At 39.2% G+C, this 19635-nt stretch overlaps 1 protein-coding gene across 1 annotated transcript in view; it reads left to right on the forward strand.

The window, feature by feature from the left end:
• Window positions 1-18082, forward strand: part of PITPNC1 (phosphatidylinositol transfer protein, cytoplasmic 1) — a 43929-nt gene extending 25847 nt beyond the window's left edge. The window contains exons 5-9 of the mRNA XM_010083353.1: window positions 862-957; window positions 9976-10131; window positions 10877-10940; window positions 14568-14686; window positions 17655-18082. Of these exons, the coding sequence (XP_010081655.1) occupies window positions 862-957; window positions 9976-10131; window positions 10877-10940; window positions 14568-14686; window positions 17655-17660 (441 nt within the window). The 3' untranslated portion in view covers window positions 17661-18082. The remainder of the gene's footprint in view (window positions 1-861; window positions 958-9975; window positions 10132-10876; window positions 10941-14567; window positions 14687-17654) is intronic.
• Window positions 18083-19635: the final 1553 nt, after the last annotated feature.

The raw sequence follows: 19635 nt of genomic DNA on the forward strand, positions 1-19635 counted from the left end.
AAAAGAAAACAAAAATATTTATGCTTCCTGGAAACGTTAGCTATAGAACATTGTGCCCCAAAGGAAAAAACGCATCATTAGCTTGTTACTGATCTTGACAGTGTAGGCACAACTTCCCTGAATTTTATGGCACTAATTCATGATAGCCTTTTAACTAGTCCCTATTTCCGAGTCCCAGTATCATGAGTAGAAATGTATTGCAGACAGCATAAGTCACGTGAGTCACTAAGATGCCTCAATAATTAAATTATGGACACAGGCACAGAAGTCTACTGCGCTGCAGATGCAAATGTCCTGCGTTTTCAAAATATACCCAGCAGCTGCCTTGCATGGAGCAGGAGACTTGGAACCAGGTCCTAAAGGATTAAAATGAAAATAAGCTCTCTGTGTGCAGAAATGGAGAGTGGAATTTTCCAGCTTCCACTGGGGCCTGTTCAACCAAAGTTTTGATTCTCAGTAGAACAGCAGCTTAGCGTGAGTCGTTCACACGGCACACCTGCATTTCATTATTGTCCCTAGAGTGAAAACACCCAGAGTCCAGAAAATCCAGTTTTTTACACAGTGATGGAATCTAGTGCAAAGATTAGAGAACACAATAAAGCCAATCCTAATTGTTTATTTATTATTTGTGACCGAAGTCTCTGTTCCAAAAAGCGCAAGGAAGAACCGCGGTGTGAGCAGTAAGTGCTGAACTCCATGTGTTGTATTTAACAGCCTCTTGATCTGCCACAGGGGATTGTTCCCAAAAAGTCTGTGCCATCGTTCATTCCAACTCTTGTTAATCTTGCTTAGGAACATCTTGCTTATACACGATCTTGAGAACACCCATTTTCTTCCTTTTGATTTCTTTAACTCCTGCAGATTTTTGACAAAGAAGCTAAAGATCTGGAGCGAGAAGTCTGCTTTATTGATATTGCCAGCGATGAAATTCCTGAGCGCTATTACAAGGAATCCGAGGTAAGAGACAACGTGATGGTGAAATGGTGGAGAAGGAAATGTAAGAGGCTGCAGAAAAGCCTTGATAGGAATCAAAGCAAATTTATTTCTGGATGAAAACTTGCTGGTCAGTAGTATTTTAAAAGCTTTTGATTAGAGTGGAAACTGATGGCAACCTCTCTATCTAGGTTGCCTGACACCTTCATTTGCACATGTTTCCTCCAACCTTTTGAAATGCTTTCATACCCTTATCAGAGCATAGCCTGTACCAGACCTTTGAGATTCAGCTGAATTCATTCACAGTAAAAAAGGATTTTTCTTTGAATCGTGAAGCTCAGTTAAGTGATTGCAGGTCTGAGCAGTTTCAAACATTACTTTTGTCCTTATATGCGTCCCATCCCAACTAAGTCAGGCGACATGCCTAAGCCTGGGCAAAGGAAAGAGGTACTGCGGTGAGGATAGGGTTGGTGCTCAGTTGCTCAGAGGCAACTGTGACACAAGACCGAGAGGAACTGGAGCATACTACATCCTGCAGTAAATCTGCCAAAAACCATCAGTGGCAGCAGACACACTCATCCTCTTCAAATTCCCTTGAAAATTGCTCCTGTGTATGACAGTGCACATCTCTGACGAGCGTGTTTCTTTTGGGTCGATGCAATTCACCATGCAGATGAAGATGTCTCGGTGTTCGAACCCCAGACTTGAAAAATGATGGTTCACAAGAGGTAGCTGAGAGGAGTGATCGTATCTATGCTTGTGTTTAATTTTGGAGGTACGGTTTGCCTCTGGAGCCAAGAATATATACATAGCTGGCAATGAGCATGGCAGCTGTTTGACTATACAAAATGAGACTACATAGTCATTTTTAGGATAGAAAATGAAGACTTGCCAGTGAATATATTTCTATACCACAGGAGACATGATTTTCAGACTAAAAAAAAGTCAGGTACTTGTTATTTTCCATTTATAGGTCCTAGTTCAGATTTTATGTACGGGTTATAAAACAAAATTGGGTCTACAGTAGAATGAAAAGTAATTTTATTAGTTTCTTTAGATAATGAAACCCATCTGTTATGTTCCCAAAATTATATAACACCGCATGAAACAGCTTATTGGTCCTATCATCTTATCTGAACTCCACAGTCTTCTGGCTCCATTTAGGAGTGACTGCTGGTATTGAACGGGTCAGCATTTTTAAAGAAATCCTGTAAGATTTTTCATCTCGGTGCGTGCACTTCCAGAAATTGTAAACAGGAAGGTAACATCTAGCTTTTCAGCTTTCCTTCCCATTTTTAATTGCCAACTATTAAGCATAATTTCCATATGATTAATCTTATGATATAGAAAACCAGCTTCACATTAAGTGAGGAAAGAATTTCGGAGTCTTTGTGTTGTTATTTCAAAGACAAAGCTAGAGACATGATTCCAAGCAAAATTTTACATGGTTTTAAAACAACAAAAATAACCCAGCATCTGTTGTTTTTTTCTGTACTAATGGATGATTTAGTTGTTGGCTATCAAATCCTTTTTCAGAATTCATAAAAACAGTAGGAACACCTTAGCATTTAACCATGCACATGCTGTAATTGATACTGAATTAATAACACTTGAACTCAGTGTCTTCCAAAGTTTACAAACTATGGGGGTTTTATGCTACCATATGATGAATATGAAGCCAAATTCTAATTTCTGACGAGGCCTCTTACATAACTTAGGGACTATAAAAAGTCTTTTAATGTTTGTAAATGTAATTTCTGTCTGTTTTCAATCAGAACAGCATCAAAAAGTGACTCTATGTAAATGAGAAATGGCCTGTGTTTTCCAAGTAACAGTTTCAGAGATAAAAACCACTTACCGTAAGCTTTTAAAAGGTATTTTAGTTACACTAGTAACAACGATTTGGCTGCTTTTAGATCATTTAATCTGAATTGATACAGTAAGTTTAAAGATTAAAAGTGAAGTACAATCCTCAGGATTTATGAATTAGATCCCACAGGATAAGTGTTCTAGCTCCAGAAAGACCAATGAGAATGGTTTTAACTCCGGGCATGGAGGATCAGGGGATCTTTCCCATGCCTAAAATTAAGCAAGTTCTGTATCAGGGGCAGCATACTTAGCGGCTTCTGGAAATGAGCTTTACATTTATTTTATATCCTGACGAAAGTGTACCCCTCTTCAATTAAAAATATACTTCATTTTTTAACAGCAATTTTCATTATTTAGTTTTATTACTCTAATATAGAGAGGTAGAATAAATAATGTAAACCTTTCCCACACTGCTGCAACTGCTTGCTCTCTGCTAGTGCTTATGAGCCCGCCTGTAGATGGTGATTTCTGATGTGGTCGGAAAGCACTAATTACATAGTTGCTACCAAGCTACTATTTGTGATTTCAGTTATTTTTAGCTTTAAAGTGCTCAGTTATCCTTCACAAGCTGTTTGGGTCAATATCGTAAGTTTTTCATATGAAAAGCCTCTTTCTACAATTCGACTGTGACCTTTCTTTGAGTTAGTACATCAAACAACTCGTTGATTAGAACAGAATGACCCACAGCAGCTTTAGTGTGGTTTTCTCATTTGTATAAAGAGAAGATACAGTTGTGTATGTGTTACACCGATATCGGCAACAGAGGTAAGAATATTGCAGCTACCAGAGGAGGGTTCGGGAGGTATGCAAGGGACCCATCGCATCAGGCTCAGTACCAACCAGTGAAGCAACCGTTCGTTCTCTGCTTCCTAGCACCTATGGTCTAGAAAACTATTTTTCAGTTGCTCTGACACAAATCTTATAAGCAGATCTATTTGCTTCCTTCCATTGTAACTTATATAATAATGATTCACGCATAAAAAGACAAAATATATAAAACATCTTCATATGTATAATACTCTGTTTGAATTGCATAGCTCGTTCTGACTTGTGCTGGTACTGATGAGAGAGGAAAGGAGTTCCATGAAAATGTCATGCCGGAAGAAAGGAAAATGAATTCAACTTTGTGCATATCTGCTTTTTTTCTCCTTCTAAATATTAACTCAAATTGAAACGTAACAAACACAGTTAGCTGGAGGCTTAAGGAGAGCTGTTGTTTCACTGAGGAACACTTGAAGGGAGCCTCTGCCAATAATACCGAGTGATCTCTTGACCTGAATCATCCCAGTGATTTGAATTCCCTTAAGAACAGAGGGCTTATCTGTCCGTGTATGCACACAAGGACTTAAATCACCAAGTAAATAGTGAATCCGAAGACAGTTTTGTTAGTTATTGCAAACACATACACAGAGTCCTCTTCGGTGGAGGTACACTGAGTTCTGCTGTCCTTGTAGAAGTTCCTGACCAGAAGGTGCCCTTTCTAGAAGGCTGGAGGAGGTATAACTGCAGCAATTCTGGGAATCCCAAAGCAGATAACTTAATTTTAACTTAATGACCATCAACAAACTTCATTGTGAAGTAGCCACCAGAATCCAACATCCTGGCTGTAAAAAGGCAATAGGCGATAATCCTCTTCCTTGCTGATAAGAAGTGAAGAACAACATTTTACACTTTACATCCCACGTTTCCCTTTTTCCCTAAAGAGTATACACATTAAAGTGATGAGCCAGGATTCAATTGTTTGGTGGTGTTTCACCTTAATTGTTGTTTCACCTTAATTTGTTGTTTCGCCTTAATTCACCTTAATTAAATCCTTCACCAAGGAGTCACATATGTTTCCAACTCTCAGTGTAGATATCACACTGAATACGAAATTTTGTATTTCTGTATAAAGAATGTACAAGCCCACAGGTAAGTGTAAGTTGTACATTCTGTAAAGTAATTTCCTTGTGACTTTACCATCAATGCATATGTATCACCAGCCATCATGTATTCCCCATATAGACATATATATTGGCCTGAATTATAAAAAAAAATAAAACTGAGCTATGCTGAACAGCGAGGGCCTCAAGTGAATCATTCGCTGAAATGAAACGTTTACTCTAGATGTGAGCTACTGAGCAAAATGTTCTTTGCCACCATATTCAAGTTCTCAAAATCAGCAGTGTTTCGTTTCCTGTTTGGAACAAAGCAGGCGAGAGTTGGACTAATGGCATAAACTTTTTAAGTTGCCTCCAAACAGAAAGATGTTGTGCAGCTGCTGCAGTGTTCGCAGTCGCTGTCTTTTCTGACTTTAACACAGCTGCACTGTGCTAGGTCCAGCTCACTCCTGTCCAGGTGCTTTCAGAATAACAAACCTGCTATCACGTTACAGAGCCAGAAAATTTCAGTAGTTGCAATAATCCAGCTGCCTCGGCCCCCGCAGTGGATGTGTGCGACATGTCAGCACAGGGTGTAGCAAAAACAGATGACAATTTCCTTTTCCTTACTTCAGTTGTGAGCTTACATAAAGGCTGGCTGGATTATCATATTTTAACACCTCAGAACTGTCCCAATATTTACAATTCTGACGTATTTAGCTGGCTCTTCCAGAAATTACATTTCAATGGAAATTAAAAAAAAAAAAAAAGAAAGAAAAAGGGTCTTTAAAAAAGTGACTCCGCATAAATCTGTATAGTAGCATCTTTACATCAACAAATCTTTCCAGAGCCCTAGCTGTATAAGCTGAAATCCCAAACCTAGCAACTACAGCTGCTGGTGAAATGCCAGATGACATGTATTAAAACCATAAAGGATTGGTTCTGAAACTCAAGATCAAACAGAATAGTCTTCAGCTTAAAGGGGGAAAAAAATTGACTGCACTTCAAAAGAAGAGTGGTGGAATATATTGCATTAGGAGTCTGAAAAAACAGATCCGGGCATTAAAAGGAAGGAAGAATCTTTGCTTCTGGGACATCTGAGTAGTGTCCAGTGAGAGAACAGGATGTACGGCATCACCCAACGCGCTTTCACCGCTGGAGAACATGCTCCGCTTGGGGATCTTTGTTCATGCTGAAGTGGCCGTACAAGCAGCAGGTGATTTCAAGACAGGTCAATGACAAGGCTAACATGATGTTCCATGTGGGCTTCCAGCCTACGGACGAAGGCGGTGGTGTGAGCTGCAGAACAGCACAGAATCTACAAATCACGCCTGATCCCGTGGCGACGCTCAGGGAAAGTATGCCCATGCAGATTGGGCAGTTTTCTGTAAACAATGAATGTATTTCATGATTTAACTCTGAGTAAAAAATAACATTTCAGAATTAAATCTGAAGAGGCATTGCAACAACCCAATGCCATATTGTCAACATGTTGGTGTTTGCCTCCTGGAAAGGGGGTTACAATTCCGCATCTGATGCCCATGACGTCCGCAGTCCATGGGGAAGGTGAAGTAATTAATGCTAAATAATGGAATCTCCAGCAATAAACATGTTGAGCCGGGACCCACCAGACATGGCCAAAGTAAGAAACACTGGGACAGTTCTATGTGTGAAACCACATCCATCACACTGTGGCTTTTATTTTATTGTCGTTTTACATTTTATTCCCAAAGAAGCCCAGCTGATGGGTGATGATGTTTCTGCTATGCTGGCAGAAGTGCTATTTTTAAATCACTCTGCACCTGGCAATATTGTATTGCAAATACAGAGGAGGTTGTGCTCCTCTGTAGCAAAAGGATTTGCCAGATGGGCTTTCCTAATAAATTGTATCTGATAAAAGGACGAGAAGGTTATTTAAACAAAAAGATTTTAGCTATGCCATTACATTTAAAACAGATTGAGGATTTTGCCAGTAGATAAATTAAGGGGAAAATAGCGAATAGATGCAGTGTTCTTCGGATGATGACTTCTCTAGAAAGGAAGGCATGGGTGGCTAAAAGCAAAAATAAGCCACACACAAAATTAATGATCTAAATAATAACATAAAAATGGGGTCAGACCAAATATCAGCTTGTCCAGTCTCCAGTCACTGGCAAAAATGTTTTAAACACACGTGTGCCACAATTCCTGCCTAGGGAGTATGCTGCTTCGCCCTAGCTTAGTAAGAAGCAGCCGTGATCCCGTACAGGCAGGTGCTCAGAGCTTCCTCCTGGGACTTGGAGAGCTGTGAGCGTGGCACATGGATCTGATCTGTTCTGTGTGACTAACCTAGCCAGTGAGCTACAGCGCGTAACTCAGGAGGAGCAGCCGTGCTGTGTAGCAGTATTATTTCTACTTAATATTTAATAGGAAATTATCATCCCTGCTTCATTTTTTTTTTAAGAACCTTATGGGCCTAACTGCAGAAAGGATTCCAGGCTGTGAATCTTCATCTGACAATTTGAAGCTGTGAGTTAGGCACAGAAAATCATTCTGGGTTGTGGCTTTGATGACAAAGTTCTCATTGATTTCAGTGGGCTTTCGATCAGACATTGAAGAGCAAAAGATAAGTGATTGGGGTCACTTCAAAGGTCCTTCTGGCATGGTATGGCCCTGGGGCTGTGGCCAGTAGCAGAGGACTGGGAAAGGTGGGAACAGATGCAAAACATAGAGATAAATATAGAGCTTCTTCCCCTAAATACTTCCTTGCACAAACCATAGCAGCAGCAATTGCTGAGCCAGAATTTATCTTTCTAAAATAGTCCAAGACTTTTTCAAACACCTAATTTTTTAGCATTTGGGTAAAAATCCCAGTGATGTTAGCTTTACTGATGGAAACCACTCACCTCTGTAAAACTTTGAACTGGTGGCCCAGAGGTTAAACTCTTAAGTTCACTTTGCTTAACGTTGCTGCATATCTTACATCCCACTGCTCAGCTCATACAGCATCTCTGAGTGTCAGCTCACCCGAGCTAAACAGCTCATCTGTAACACCTTGACCTTTCACACAGCAGTCTGGAAATCTGCTCCTCTGAATTCTGTCTGTTTCCTGGCTTCCATTCATCAGTCTACAGTTTTATAGTATCAATATGTTAATTTTTCAGAAAGGCAGGAATTTCCATAAAAGCTATTAGATGTAAGTTGCCCAAACCGTCCATCATTGCCTGGCTCTTTGCGTGAAACTCTCCAGCCAATTTGTGACTAAACATCGTGTCCTTCAAGAAAAGATGCCATCTCTGGATGCTGTTAAAGGAATTTGCAACTCTGAGTGATGCCATGGAGGAACTACGTTGCAGTAGATGGATTATTTGTGGGCCACCAATTTAAGAACCATTTCCGCTATGAATCCCCTTGTCTGCTGGGTTAACTTCACAAAATCAAACCAAAAACCAAACCAAACCAGTTTCCACAGCATCCATCCTGCAGTTTGAACAAGACAAGTTTTATGCATGACTGAAGTCTCATGCAGGATTATTTAATTTTTATTTATAAATTCTGAACACTTGATGTGGACTCCAATTCATCACATTAAATCCCTTTGGACTGCGTTGAAGTTATTCCGTTATAGATCTGGTTATCGCTGAAGGGATAAGAAGTATCTCTGCATAACACTCAGTGTTATTAAAGTGTGTGTCTGAAATGCCTCATGGAGACAGTGGCTCCATCGCAGCAGCACCGTGTGTGTATGTCAGCAGACTCTTCCTTACATTAAACTGTTTTCCTTTGATTTTCCTTTTTTTCCTTTCTGAATATTATGTCTTAGTTCTTTCCTTTTTATTCTTTCTTTTTATTATTATTTTATTGTCTTGATTGCTTCAGGCAATAATCAGTTATAAAACAACTCTTTCAACCAGAAAATATCTAGATCAATCTGAGGTCAAGCTTTACTGAGTGAGAAGATTGGCAGGAGCGTGTGACTGTGAGCTGTGACACAGCGTGGTATGTTGCTCTGATCTGTGATGGCTCTGAATTGTTTCTTATGATGGTTTAACATTGAAACCTTATTACACTGCGAGCTTAAAGTTTCTATTTAGAAAAGAATATGTCAGCAATAAAAGCAATGACTTTCACAGAGAAGGCAGACTGTCACCTCATTAGAGCTTTGTGAAGAAGCTTTAATGACAGAGCTTCACTTTAGGGATAAAATCGGAAGCCAAGTCAGGAGATAACTATAAACATTAGGAAAAAAAGGAACACTGAATGATATATAAGCTCACCATGAATGAAAGAAAATTAAGATCAGAGTGGTCTTATCAATTTGTTAGTTTTTCTCCTGATTGTCTTCCATTTAGCACATAATTTAAGCAGGTGCTTAGATACATCTTTAACTGCTTTTGTAACAAAGGGTGGATTTAAAAGATCTCCCCAGATCTCAGCTTTGGGGAGGGCAGCACAGATGAGTGCTGGTGGTTATTCTTGAAGACAGAATTTAGAAGCTCCACTATGACTTTACTGAAACTACATTATTTTCAAGTTTTGAAAATCAATGTTTAACGAGAAATTATAATTATTTCTATTTACAAGATGTAATTAGCAAGATTGGACATAAAGTGACACTTCCACAGATAAAACTGTATCTTGTATGGATAAAAGTAAACCTTAAAGATGAACTAATGTCCTTACTGGTCACAATTTCAACACCAATTTATTTGATTTTTCCAGTTAGTAAAAGAGACAGAGCTGAAATTAGTGATTCAGTGTTTTGCCCAAAGATACCATAACTCGGCTGTAACGGGAGATGGCTAAATTGGAGGAGTTTCGTACTTAGCTGCCCACCTGTGTATAAAAGTTCACTTAAAACTGAAAATGGCATTGTGAGGGTCACATCAGTGGTGTGTCAGAGCTCATGCTGGACATGATTTCAGGAAGACAGGCATGGGTAGAAAGTACTCATAACTCACACTGAGGGAGCAGTGGAACAGCAAGCTCTGAAGAAGCAACATTTTTTTCCAAAGGCCATAAATAACACTCGGAGTGCATTGTATTGTAATGACTTGCACTAACATATTTTCCTATAGCAGAAAATGTCCTAGATGATGTGATTGTCAAAGCAGCTCCAGGACTATGCTGCCATCGATTCACTGGCTGTTGGATGAAAGACAGGATCTGATTTTAGTATATCCTGGTTCTTATTTAAGTCAATTTCATGTTACTTTTTCATAATGTTTATTGACATGTTTTCATATTTTATGTCTTATCAAAACATTTACTTTAGCAAACTGACAAACAGGACTTCCTCTCCTGCCTGTCTCAGTATGTTTCCTTTGTTTTGCAGGACCCTAAATATTTCAAGTCACAGAAGACTGGGAGAGGCCAATTAAAAGAAGGCTGGAGAGAGACTCATCAGCCGATTATGTGTTCCTACAAACTTGTGACTGTGAAATTTGAAGTCTGGGGACTTCAAACTAGAGTAGAGCAGTTTGTACACAAGGTCAGTGAAACAGGAGCTGTTTTCTTACCCTTCACATAAGCAGAACTTGAGCACTACCCTGCGCAGGAATATAACTATGGCTGTGCAGGAGCTAGGGAGTTCAGCCAAATCTGCTTCCAGACCTTTCTCAAGGTCTCTAAGATCTGGAGCAGAGCCAAAGAGTTCATCTCTGGGTATAGACTTCACAAAGCCTGGAGCTGCTCAGGTTCAAGGTTGAGAAAAACTATCAGTAACATTTTCAGTACTGTGGTAACTATATGAGCTAAAGAATTTATGAGTGTACACGAGAACTGTACACGTAGCAATGACGTGCAGAATTTCTTACAAACAGGGGGAAAGTTTTCCAATCAGTCTACTACAAAATTAATTAATGAATGCCAGTACAGCCAAATTATATTTTCCAGAGTATTGACCTCCTGTATGTTTAACAAACTAACAAGGAAAAAGAAGAGTTCCAGTCTTAATTTCCCAAAGGTCGCTGGATTGTGTACACATTCCCACGTGGCTTCCCGTGCCAGTCACAGCCATGCTGGTGTGATCCAGCGTTGGCAACAGATCCGCTTCAAGTGGGAGGTTGGACAAGATGACCTTCAGAGCCAGTATGTCTGACTCTCTAGGGCATGTCTTTTTAGAGACAAAACTGTCAGAATATTTTTCACTTTAAATCATGTTGAAAGACAGCAGTGTTACTTTCCTAAAACATTTTGTTGCCATAGAGGTGTTTAACCTTTTCCTTGTTTCACAGGTGGTCAGAGATATCCTATTGATCGGTCACCGGCAGGCTTTTGCCTGGGTTGATGAGTGGTACGGTAAGTATTCTCCAAATGTAGCCTATTTAAAAGGGTTGATGTAAAGCTTCTGACATTAAGAACAGATTTCTATTTGCTTTCATAGACTGTCAGGTCCTAGTATAAGTTCTTCATGAAAGGGATGGAACTATGTTTGGTTTCTCTGGAACATACGGAGCTCATTGACAGCAGGTTCTTTGTAAGAGCAGGCTGTATTTTAGGCAGCCAGTAGGCAGCATACAGGAACGCCTTTAGATCCCATGCACCTCGGAATATATGCATCAGTCCCGTCCCTCTGCATTGCAGGCAGATAGGAGCTGCCCCTGCCAGGAGTCATCTATATGGAGAACCGCATGCAGGCTTGAATAAAGCTTCTTACTAAGTCTGCATTAACATGCAGTCATTTCCATACTGCAAACTCCTGAGGCCTCTGATCCAACACAGTTCCAGCTTTTTAGGAAAGTTCTAAACTGTTAATATGGACTGTAATAAAGAAAAGATGGAGCTCTAATGTCCTTCCTGAAAAATTGATATAAATGTAAAACCTCCTGGGTCTGATTCAACAGCAGCTGCATGCAAAAACTGTTCTGAATCCATGAGCCAGCTGTAGGAATGGGCACTTTGAATAGTGCAGAGTAATCTGAATATCAAAACAGCCAATTACGGGTTTTTTATAAAATAAGCTCACGGGGTTTGTGCTTTTTACGTGCATTTTCAGTAAGATGTATCTGTAATCATAGATACTTGTAGAACAGTGTCTAAGACAGTCCTGTAACATATAATAGGAATTTGGGAATATATTTAGAATGTTTATTTAGACCCTCCTTAAGCTCCAGGAAACACCATTTTGGGCATTTAGTGGATAAGAATGACACCTGTCTTTCATCAAAACTCAGAAACATTCTGCATTGCTTAAAAATACTCAGTTAGCCCAGCTGGTGCAAACACACACACCTCCAGTGACTTCATGAACCTGCATAATTTTACACTGGAATATAACAAGAACCTCATTGTGCTGATTTTTTTTAAAATATAGAAAAATTTGCTTTTGAAATGATAATGCTCTTATAAATTTAGTAGTGCATGAAAGTCTTGTGCTGTAATCATCATAAAAATACTGAAATCTACTAAAAATGTCCTTTATTTTGGGATAGCCATAAACTAGTAAGAGAATTTTGTATCCAGTGAGAAAGAGTTCTTAAGAGATAAGGGGTTTTTTTGTTCTTTTTTTTTTTTTGTGGTTTTTTTATGTGGTTTTGTTATTTGTTTGTTTGTTTTTTCCCTGAAATATACTGATCCATTGTTTTCCCTGTATGAAGTCAGGGAAACTGATGACTTTTAAATAAAGAAGCCTGACTTCACGTAAAAATTGAGCCCACAGATTTGCCCCAAATCTACCCAAAATACCTATTAAAGTGAGACATAAAGAAATGTTACTGGGAAGCAGAGAGTTATCTGCACTTTAGCAGAGTTATTGATAATGATAACAAGTGAGTAATCATGAAGTAAAACATCTGGAATAGTTTTAGCCCAAAAAACATTTAACCACAGATTTTCCCATCTTAAGTCTGAATGCACCCTGTCAAAGTCCTCTTCCCACAAATGAAATCTTGTGATACACAATTATCTTGTGGATTTTTACTGTCATGCCGAGTCTTTTGACTAAATAATGTTGTGTACTTTTAGAACTTAATGACCAGGCTAAGTACAAAACCTAGAACATCTGGGCTCACTAAAACAGAGATGAATAAAGGCTAAATATATAGCAAGATTTATTTTTTTTTTAAAAGTGCAGAGCGTTAGTTTAAGTAATTCTCTGTGCTGTCTGCAGCCCTTGTATCACTGCGTTGTTCAGAAGGATAACAGTTGGTAGGACACACTGACTAGAAACTGAGTATTTCGTTATCCAAAATGAGCAAGATCCAGTTTGTGTGCATCCAGTTCCATGTAATACACACGGTGTGTAAAACTGTTGTGGTACTGCTCTTGACATGTTTATGTGTGTAGGGAGGGTTTTTCAGAAATATAGTTTTTAAAGTGTCTGTGTGCCTTCCATGTGTCCATTACCATCTTTTAAAATAAAAGTTTGAGAAAGAACTGGAGATGATGTAAGTCAGCTAAACTGAATCAAATAATCGGTGTAATAAAATCAATTATTAAACAACATGTTATGTTACGGATATTACTGACTGATCTGGTACTGATACTGTAAGTATGAACGTGTCTTGCCTTTAAGTTTACTAAACTGTATTTAGCTGTATTATTAAGAACCTCTATTTTCACAGTGTTATTTACTAACAAAGAGCATGTTCTCTGCTTGGCAAAACGCATCCTTAGCATGTTACTGACATGGCTTATGAGCTTCTTTTTCATTCCAGACAACAGTAAAAGACTAAAAGTGTATGAGGTAGTGGTATTCCATGTTTCCTTTTGAGCAAAATTTTAGACTGCATTTGATTTTCACTGATGAAGAATTAGATTGTGCTACTGATATTACAGCTAAAGTTGTATCTTCCCTTGAAAGCTGTCTTGTAAAATGCAGCAATTTACATCATGTGATGTAAAATCACTTGACAAGGAGTGGTGTGATTTAAGAATTTGCAAATCCAAGTGGCGCATAGTAAACCTAAGAAAAATGATAACCTCAAGAACAAAACCACGGCGTACGTTGCCAAAAGTGGCACACATTTCCAAGCACGCTGTGCTAATAAAATGCTGTTTAAGTTTTGTGAGTAAAAAGTCGATGGCTATTTTTATGAAGCTCTGAAGTTATCAAACCGTTGTAAAGAACAGACCAAAATTCTGCCAGCCTTCATGCTCACTTACACCTTACTCTCAAGCAGATTTAGTGAAAGCATGGGAGTACTCAGAAGAGTAAGGTCACAAGTTGATTAATTGGATTCTTTATGTTTTTGCTGTGGCTTTTGACAAATCTCTTTAAAATTTGTAATAATTGCTCTGAGTTACGGAGCAAGCACCTAAGAGATTATGCGCTAGTTTGACAACATCAGACATGCCCAGACAACGATAAACGATCCTACCCATCCAATCAGCCTGATTTCTAGAATATTTCTAATTCTTACAGTTCATTACATTGCTTGAGGCTACAAAACCGTTAACGTAATCACTGTTAATTAACTTACCAGTATAATTGTTAGTTTCTGGAATCTAAGCTGATGTGTGCTCTAACATTAAGAATGTTTGCTGGTTATGAAAGTTACTATGCAAAGATAACATAAAATCTTTTTTTAAATTCCTGGAAAGGTAAGTAAATATTTATAATATTTCTGTATCTATCCTTTATTCCAAGGGATCTTCTGAAGTCTTTTTAGAAGATCTTGGCCTTTGCCAAGCCCTGCATTTCAGTACTTATTGCCTACCTTGTGTTACACAGATACTCCTGAACAATTTCCACTCCTTCCTGTTCTCTGACTCCCTTTGACTTCACCTTCTTGCACCTTCTTTGGCTGATATAACTACCTTTATGAGTCAGTTTTCATAAAGCTAGTTGCTCCTTGCTTCTTTTCACATTCTTTTTTGGCTTCTGCTGAAAGACTATGTGTTCCTAGAACCTTCTCCTTAAGAAAAGAAAAAAATAATTTTGCACTGAATCGATGGAAAATGCCAACAATTTTGAACTTTTTACAGATATGACTATGGATGATGTCCGAGAATACGAGAAAAATATGCATGAAAAAACCAACATTAAAGTTTGCAACCAACATTCATCTACTGTGGATGAAATAGAGAGCCATGCCAATGCAAGAGTATGTCCATTTTTGAAACGTATTGCCCATCCTCAGCTAATACACCTGCACAGATCAGAGAAGAGCAATGAACTGATCTTGCTGACCAGTCAGTTTTACTTCAGTGGGAACAGAATTTTTCCCTGTGAAGTGCAATCCTGCCTTTTCTTTGCACTGTAAACTGCCACTGATGTAAGAAAGGGTGGGGTTGGGCTCATATACAACTCCTTGTCCTCCAGGAAAACACAAATCTCAAATTTCAGTTGGATGCATAAAGAGGAAGTTAAATATCAGTTTTGCCTTCTATTATTTGAATAGTTAAAAAATGCAAGAGTTCAGAGTGCTTCAGTCAAACAGCCAGGAACACGGGGAGTGGAAAATTTCTATGGGACTGAAAAAATTGTTTGCTTCACCCGGAGAAAAAAAAAGCTAATTAATTATTCACTCTTTTCAAACTAATTTTCATGTTGTTATTGATTAGTTACCAACAAGGTGAGAAGTATTTTCAGAAGTATACAACAGCAGTGGTGGAGAAGAGCAGGTTTCTGTGTAGGTTCTTTGATTCAGATTCTGGAAATTTCATAAAGTATTTAAATTCCTAATTTGGGCACCTCAAGTAGAGGGCTAAAATTATAAATTATTGCTGTCTGCAAATAGAAAAGATGCAGTGATATTTGCTTTTGAAATGTTACTATTCCTTTATTTCTAACTGTGCTGTAGAACTCAGTGATGGTTTTACTCCTGTAACGAGTGCGGGGCAAGGCCTGAAGGGCTTGAAGTCTTTCCTTTGTTCTTACTCAGTAAAAATTGTCACCAGCCTGAGAAGATGTTGGCTAAGTAATAACCAGGGAGGTAAATCTTGTGTTTGCAATGCTGCGGTTCTGTTGACACCAAGGTTACTCCTTAGCTGAGCAGTAAATTGAGAATCAGTTCTGACTTTGGCTCTACGCTTCAGGGTTTGGGTTTGAATGAAGTCTGCCATCCCCGGGTCCCAGGTGGAAAAACTGCCATTGAGGTCAGAACAGAATTTGTCATTGCTGAAAAAAAGAGCCTGAGCCTTCTTAGCTCAGAGTAAGGACTTGCTTAACTTGAGCGAATATCAGAATAGAAGATAATTTAAAGCAAGTATAAGCTAAAAAGCAAAAGGCAACTGAAGGGACAGTGAGTATTCCATGTCTGAATTTAAAATGAAGTGTCTTGGAGGCTACCACTTAGCAAGACATTAATAGTCTTCACTTAAATGGCCGGTAAACTGAGAAACTTTCCTGTCCTCTTCCACTTTCGTTTATCCAAGACAGCTTTTGTTTCACGTTTTGCAGCAGTCCTCAGTCGAAAATAGCTGAGGTGAATGCATGGGCTCCCTTTGATGTCAGGCTGCTCTTAAACCCTTTGAGTTCCCAAACACTCCACACACTGCTACAGGGTGTGAAACAAAATGTAAATCAGCAAAACAGGTTCAAATCGATCTCCAACACAAGTAGGTACAGTTCCTCTGAGACCATCTGTTTATTTCCACCACTTATCTCCGATTTGAAAATAGCTTCGTGCTCACTCCTAATAACTGTCGGTGTGGGCTGCAGAGGTCCCTGGTATGTCGTCTGCAGGGAAGAGAGGAGGCAGCTGGCAGCATGAGTGCTTTTGTTTATTTAATCTGGTGTTGTAATACAAGATAAAGCTTCTTCAACATCACATTTGCAGACAAAGCTACAGATGCATGCAGCTGGGTAATATTAAAAAGCGTTGATGTACTGAAAGTACAGGATTTTGTCATACAGCACCATTGCCAGTCTTGGACACCCAAATGTGTGGGAATCTTAAATTGTTTACAATGCTAGTGGTTTTATTTCTGGTTTGTTTTTTTTTAATGTAGTGTTTTATTTCTGGGTTTTTTTGAGCTTTCAGAGCTCAAAGAATCTATAAAGTGGTTTAATGAAATACTTCAAATTTACAAATTTAACGTGACGTTCAGTGAAAACCATAAAATGTATTTCACTTGGCTCAGTGGACACCTTGCAGGCAATGTAGACAGAAAGCAGCAGGTTTCAGAGGAGTCGTGCTGATTTTTTCCTCAGTTTACCCGTTTGTAGCAGATGTCATTCGTTTGGGATTTTATCAAAAAAGTTTTGCAGGGCTCAGCCCAGAGTACATCTTTGCTGGGATCGCTCTGCCCTCTTGTGGGTTTCTACAGCACGGTGACACATTTGTCACCTGCACGAGAAGACTCCCGCTGCCTGTGAAGCTGTCTCCGGACCCATTGCAAAGTGGCTTTAACCTCTCATCTCGTTTTGTCTCTGTTTTGCAGGGAATTAAGCAGTGGATTTCTCAGTTGGCCATAAATGTTTAAGTACAGATTCTGGATGGAAAAGTTGGAAAGCGTGTTGTGGCTGTGTCAAGTGAGAGGGAATTCTTCAGGCTTTATTAGTAGAAAAGCAAAACAGCCACAGTTACCTGCATGCAGCTGCAACTAGAAGTCGGTAGAAGCTCTGCATGAGGGGAGAGAGAATTATTCATCCCTTGATAATTACAGTAGATGAGCAAACCGGTGACAACCCTTTACCCTTTCATGCTTATAATCTAGATGCAAAAAAAACCTCCAACCTATCGGTTTTCTTTTCTTTGAAGTTCTGAAAAATTCTACTTGTTGACTGTGAATCTAAATGTATTCTTTAATTGCCTGTGAAATAGTTTGATTTTTCCAGCAATGACAGAGGTAGCACTTTTTATCCAGTTCAGAGCCAGGCAGAAGAAGAGCCATTAGTATGTGATTCATGTACTTAACTTAGTTTCCTTTAGTTGTCTGCTTGTTGTACTGCAGTCGATGCATTACAATAGGAGGGCATTCACGTGGAGAAGCACTTAATGATAACGCATGATAAGCAATCATTCCCTGATTTAGAAATTGGATGGAAGTAGTTTAACTGAATTAATGAAATGATCATTTGAAATTATTCTAACATGCCTTTTTTTCTTTCTTTCCCTCTTGTTGAAGACATGACAATGGATGAAGTCCGAGAGTTTGAACGAGCAACTCAGGAAGCTACCAACAAGAAGATTGGGATCTTCCCACCTGCAATATCTATCTCTAACATTTCCATGCCTTCTTCAACCCGCAGTGCTCCATCTAGTGCTCCGTCAACTCCTCTCTCCACAGATGCTCCTGAATTCCTAACAGTTCCCAAAGACCGGCCTCGGAAAAAGTCTGCTCCAGAAACTCTCACTCTTCCAGATCCAGCAAAAAAACCCCTTTAAATTCACCCAGCATGTTTCCTCCTGATAAGCCATGTCTACCACAGCAAGAGTGATGTAACTCAGTTTCTACAAAGGTCATGGTAGTTTGTTGATTGTTTTTTTGCTTAAAATAATCTTATTGGAGTGGAAAGATTACTTCTTTCCTCAGACTTGATCCTGAAAACCTTCAGAGAAGTGCATGCGAGAGGAGGTAGTTTATATATTCCTGACATAGTGTTTCAAGCCATATGGTGCATCTTACTGACATACAATGAAATAGTCTGAAGGGAACCCTATAAAAGAAAATAAATCTTTCTGTAGCAGTGTTCTACCTACCAATCCTCATCTAGGTCATAGCATTTATAATTAGGAGTAGGTATTTAGTAAAGCTGCCAAGGACTTCTGAGGCAAATTAGTGCCAACTAGAATGCAGGGTTAACAGGAAAATAAAACCCTCCCATTTTCTTCTTTTATAGCTAATTTTAAATCCTTCCTACTCTCAGGCTTCTGTGTATTCGTAAACCTTTGACCTGTAACTCATCGTACTTGAACACCAAGAGCAATCACTCAGATTCACATTTTGCTTAATATGACTCAGGATTTGGGGCCTAGCTAACAAACACAAAACTTTTCCAACCTAAAATATCACTGTATTGAAGCTCCAATTGTAATTAACTATACTGACTTTGAGGCCATTGAACTATTTCTATCTTGCACAGAATTTGTAAAAGAAACCACCTATTTCTTGTAGATAATGTATTTTAATAGCTCTCCCTGTCCTTTTGTGATCTCTTTAGTCCGTATTGGTGTTCATCAGTGGTGTTCCATGTGTGAGAGTGAAAAAAAGCAGCTAAATTGAGCCAGTTGAGAAGCAAACCCAATGAATTCTGTCCTTTCCTCACTGGAAGAAGAGTGGTAGTAAGCTGTAAGACCTTGAATGTAAAGGAAAGAAAATGTGAGCCTCTCTTTTTCTTTCCTGCCTCACATCTTTCCTAAACAGCACAATCTCCACTAACAGAAAGCTGGTTCCAGGCTCTGCTGTTGCCACTTTAAAAAGCAAATGAATCGTGGGCGGCTCAGTCCCGGGTAGGGTGATGTTAAGGAAACAGAAGTGCCCTTCCTGGCCCGCATGTGAAGTCACTCTTCAGTCTCAGGAATTAAAATGTAGAGAAGGATGTTTCCCGCTAGGGAAGTGTAGATTGTGGAAGAAGCAGAAAAATAAAAGGCAGAAGTGGTCTCTTCCTTCCTTCCTTTTCAAAACGTAAGCTCAGTGTGAAGCTTTCCCCGCTGGCCCCATTTGGGGCACTTTGTTCTCTTTCACACAGATTGCTGTTTAATGAGTGCTGTCCCTATCTGTCTCTATCCCTCGCTGTAGTAGACGTTGAATAAGCCGCTGTTCAAATCCCAGTGAAAGATAGCTGTGACCTGCATCATATGATCAAAGTGGGTGATATTTTGCACCACCAGTGACATGGTACATGGACTGAAAAAAAAGAGAGTCCTCCAGAGCTGACCGATGGTTGAATATTGAACAATCAGTTTGGGGATGGCCTTTTACCTGGACAGACCTTTGTGCCATCTTCTCAGCGCACTGCGGTGATTTGACTGGCTTAAATGCACTGAACTTCTCAGTGGCTGTAGATCCAGTAGAAGTTATGTTGAATGTGGGATATTTATAGCATAGTTTTAGTAGCAGGAGAGGTAATTCCACTTCCAGCCTGCACTGAAAACAAGTGTATATT

Source organism: Pterocles gutturalis, unplaced genomic scaffold (assembly GCF_000699245.1).
Source record: "Pterocles gutturalis isolate BGI_N339 unplaced genomic scaffold, ASM69924v1 scaffold36965, whole genome shotgun sequence".
NCBI classification, from domain to species: Eukaryota; Metazoa; Chordata; class Aves; order Pterocliformes; family Pteroclidae; genus Pterocles; species Pterocles gutturalis.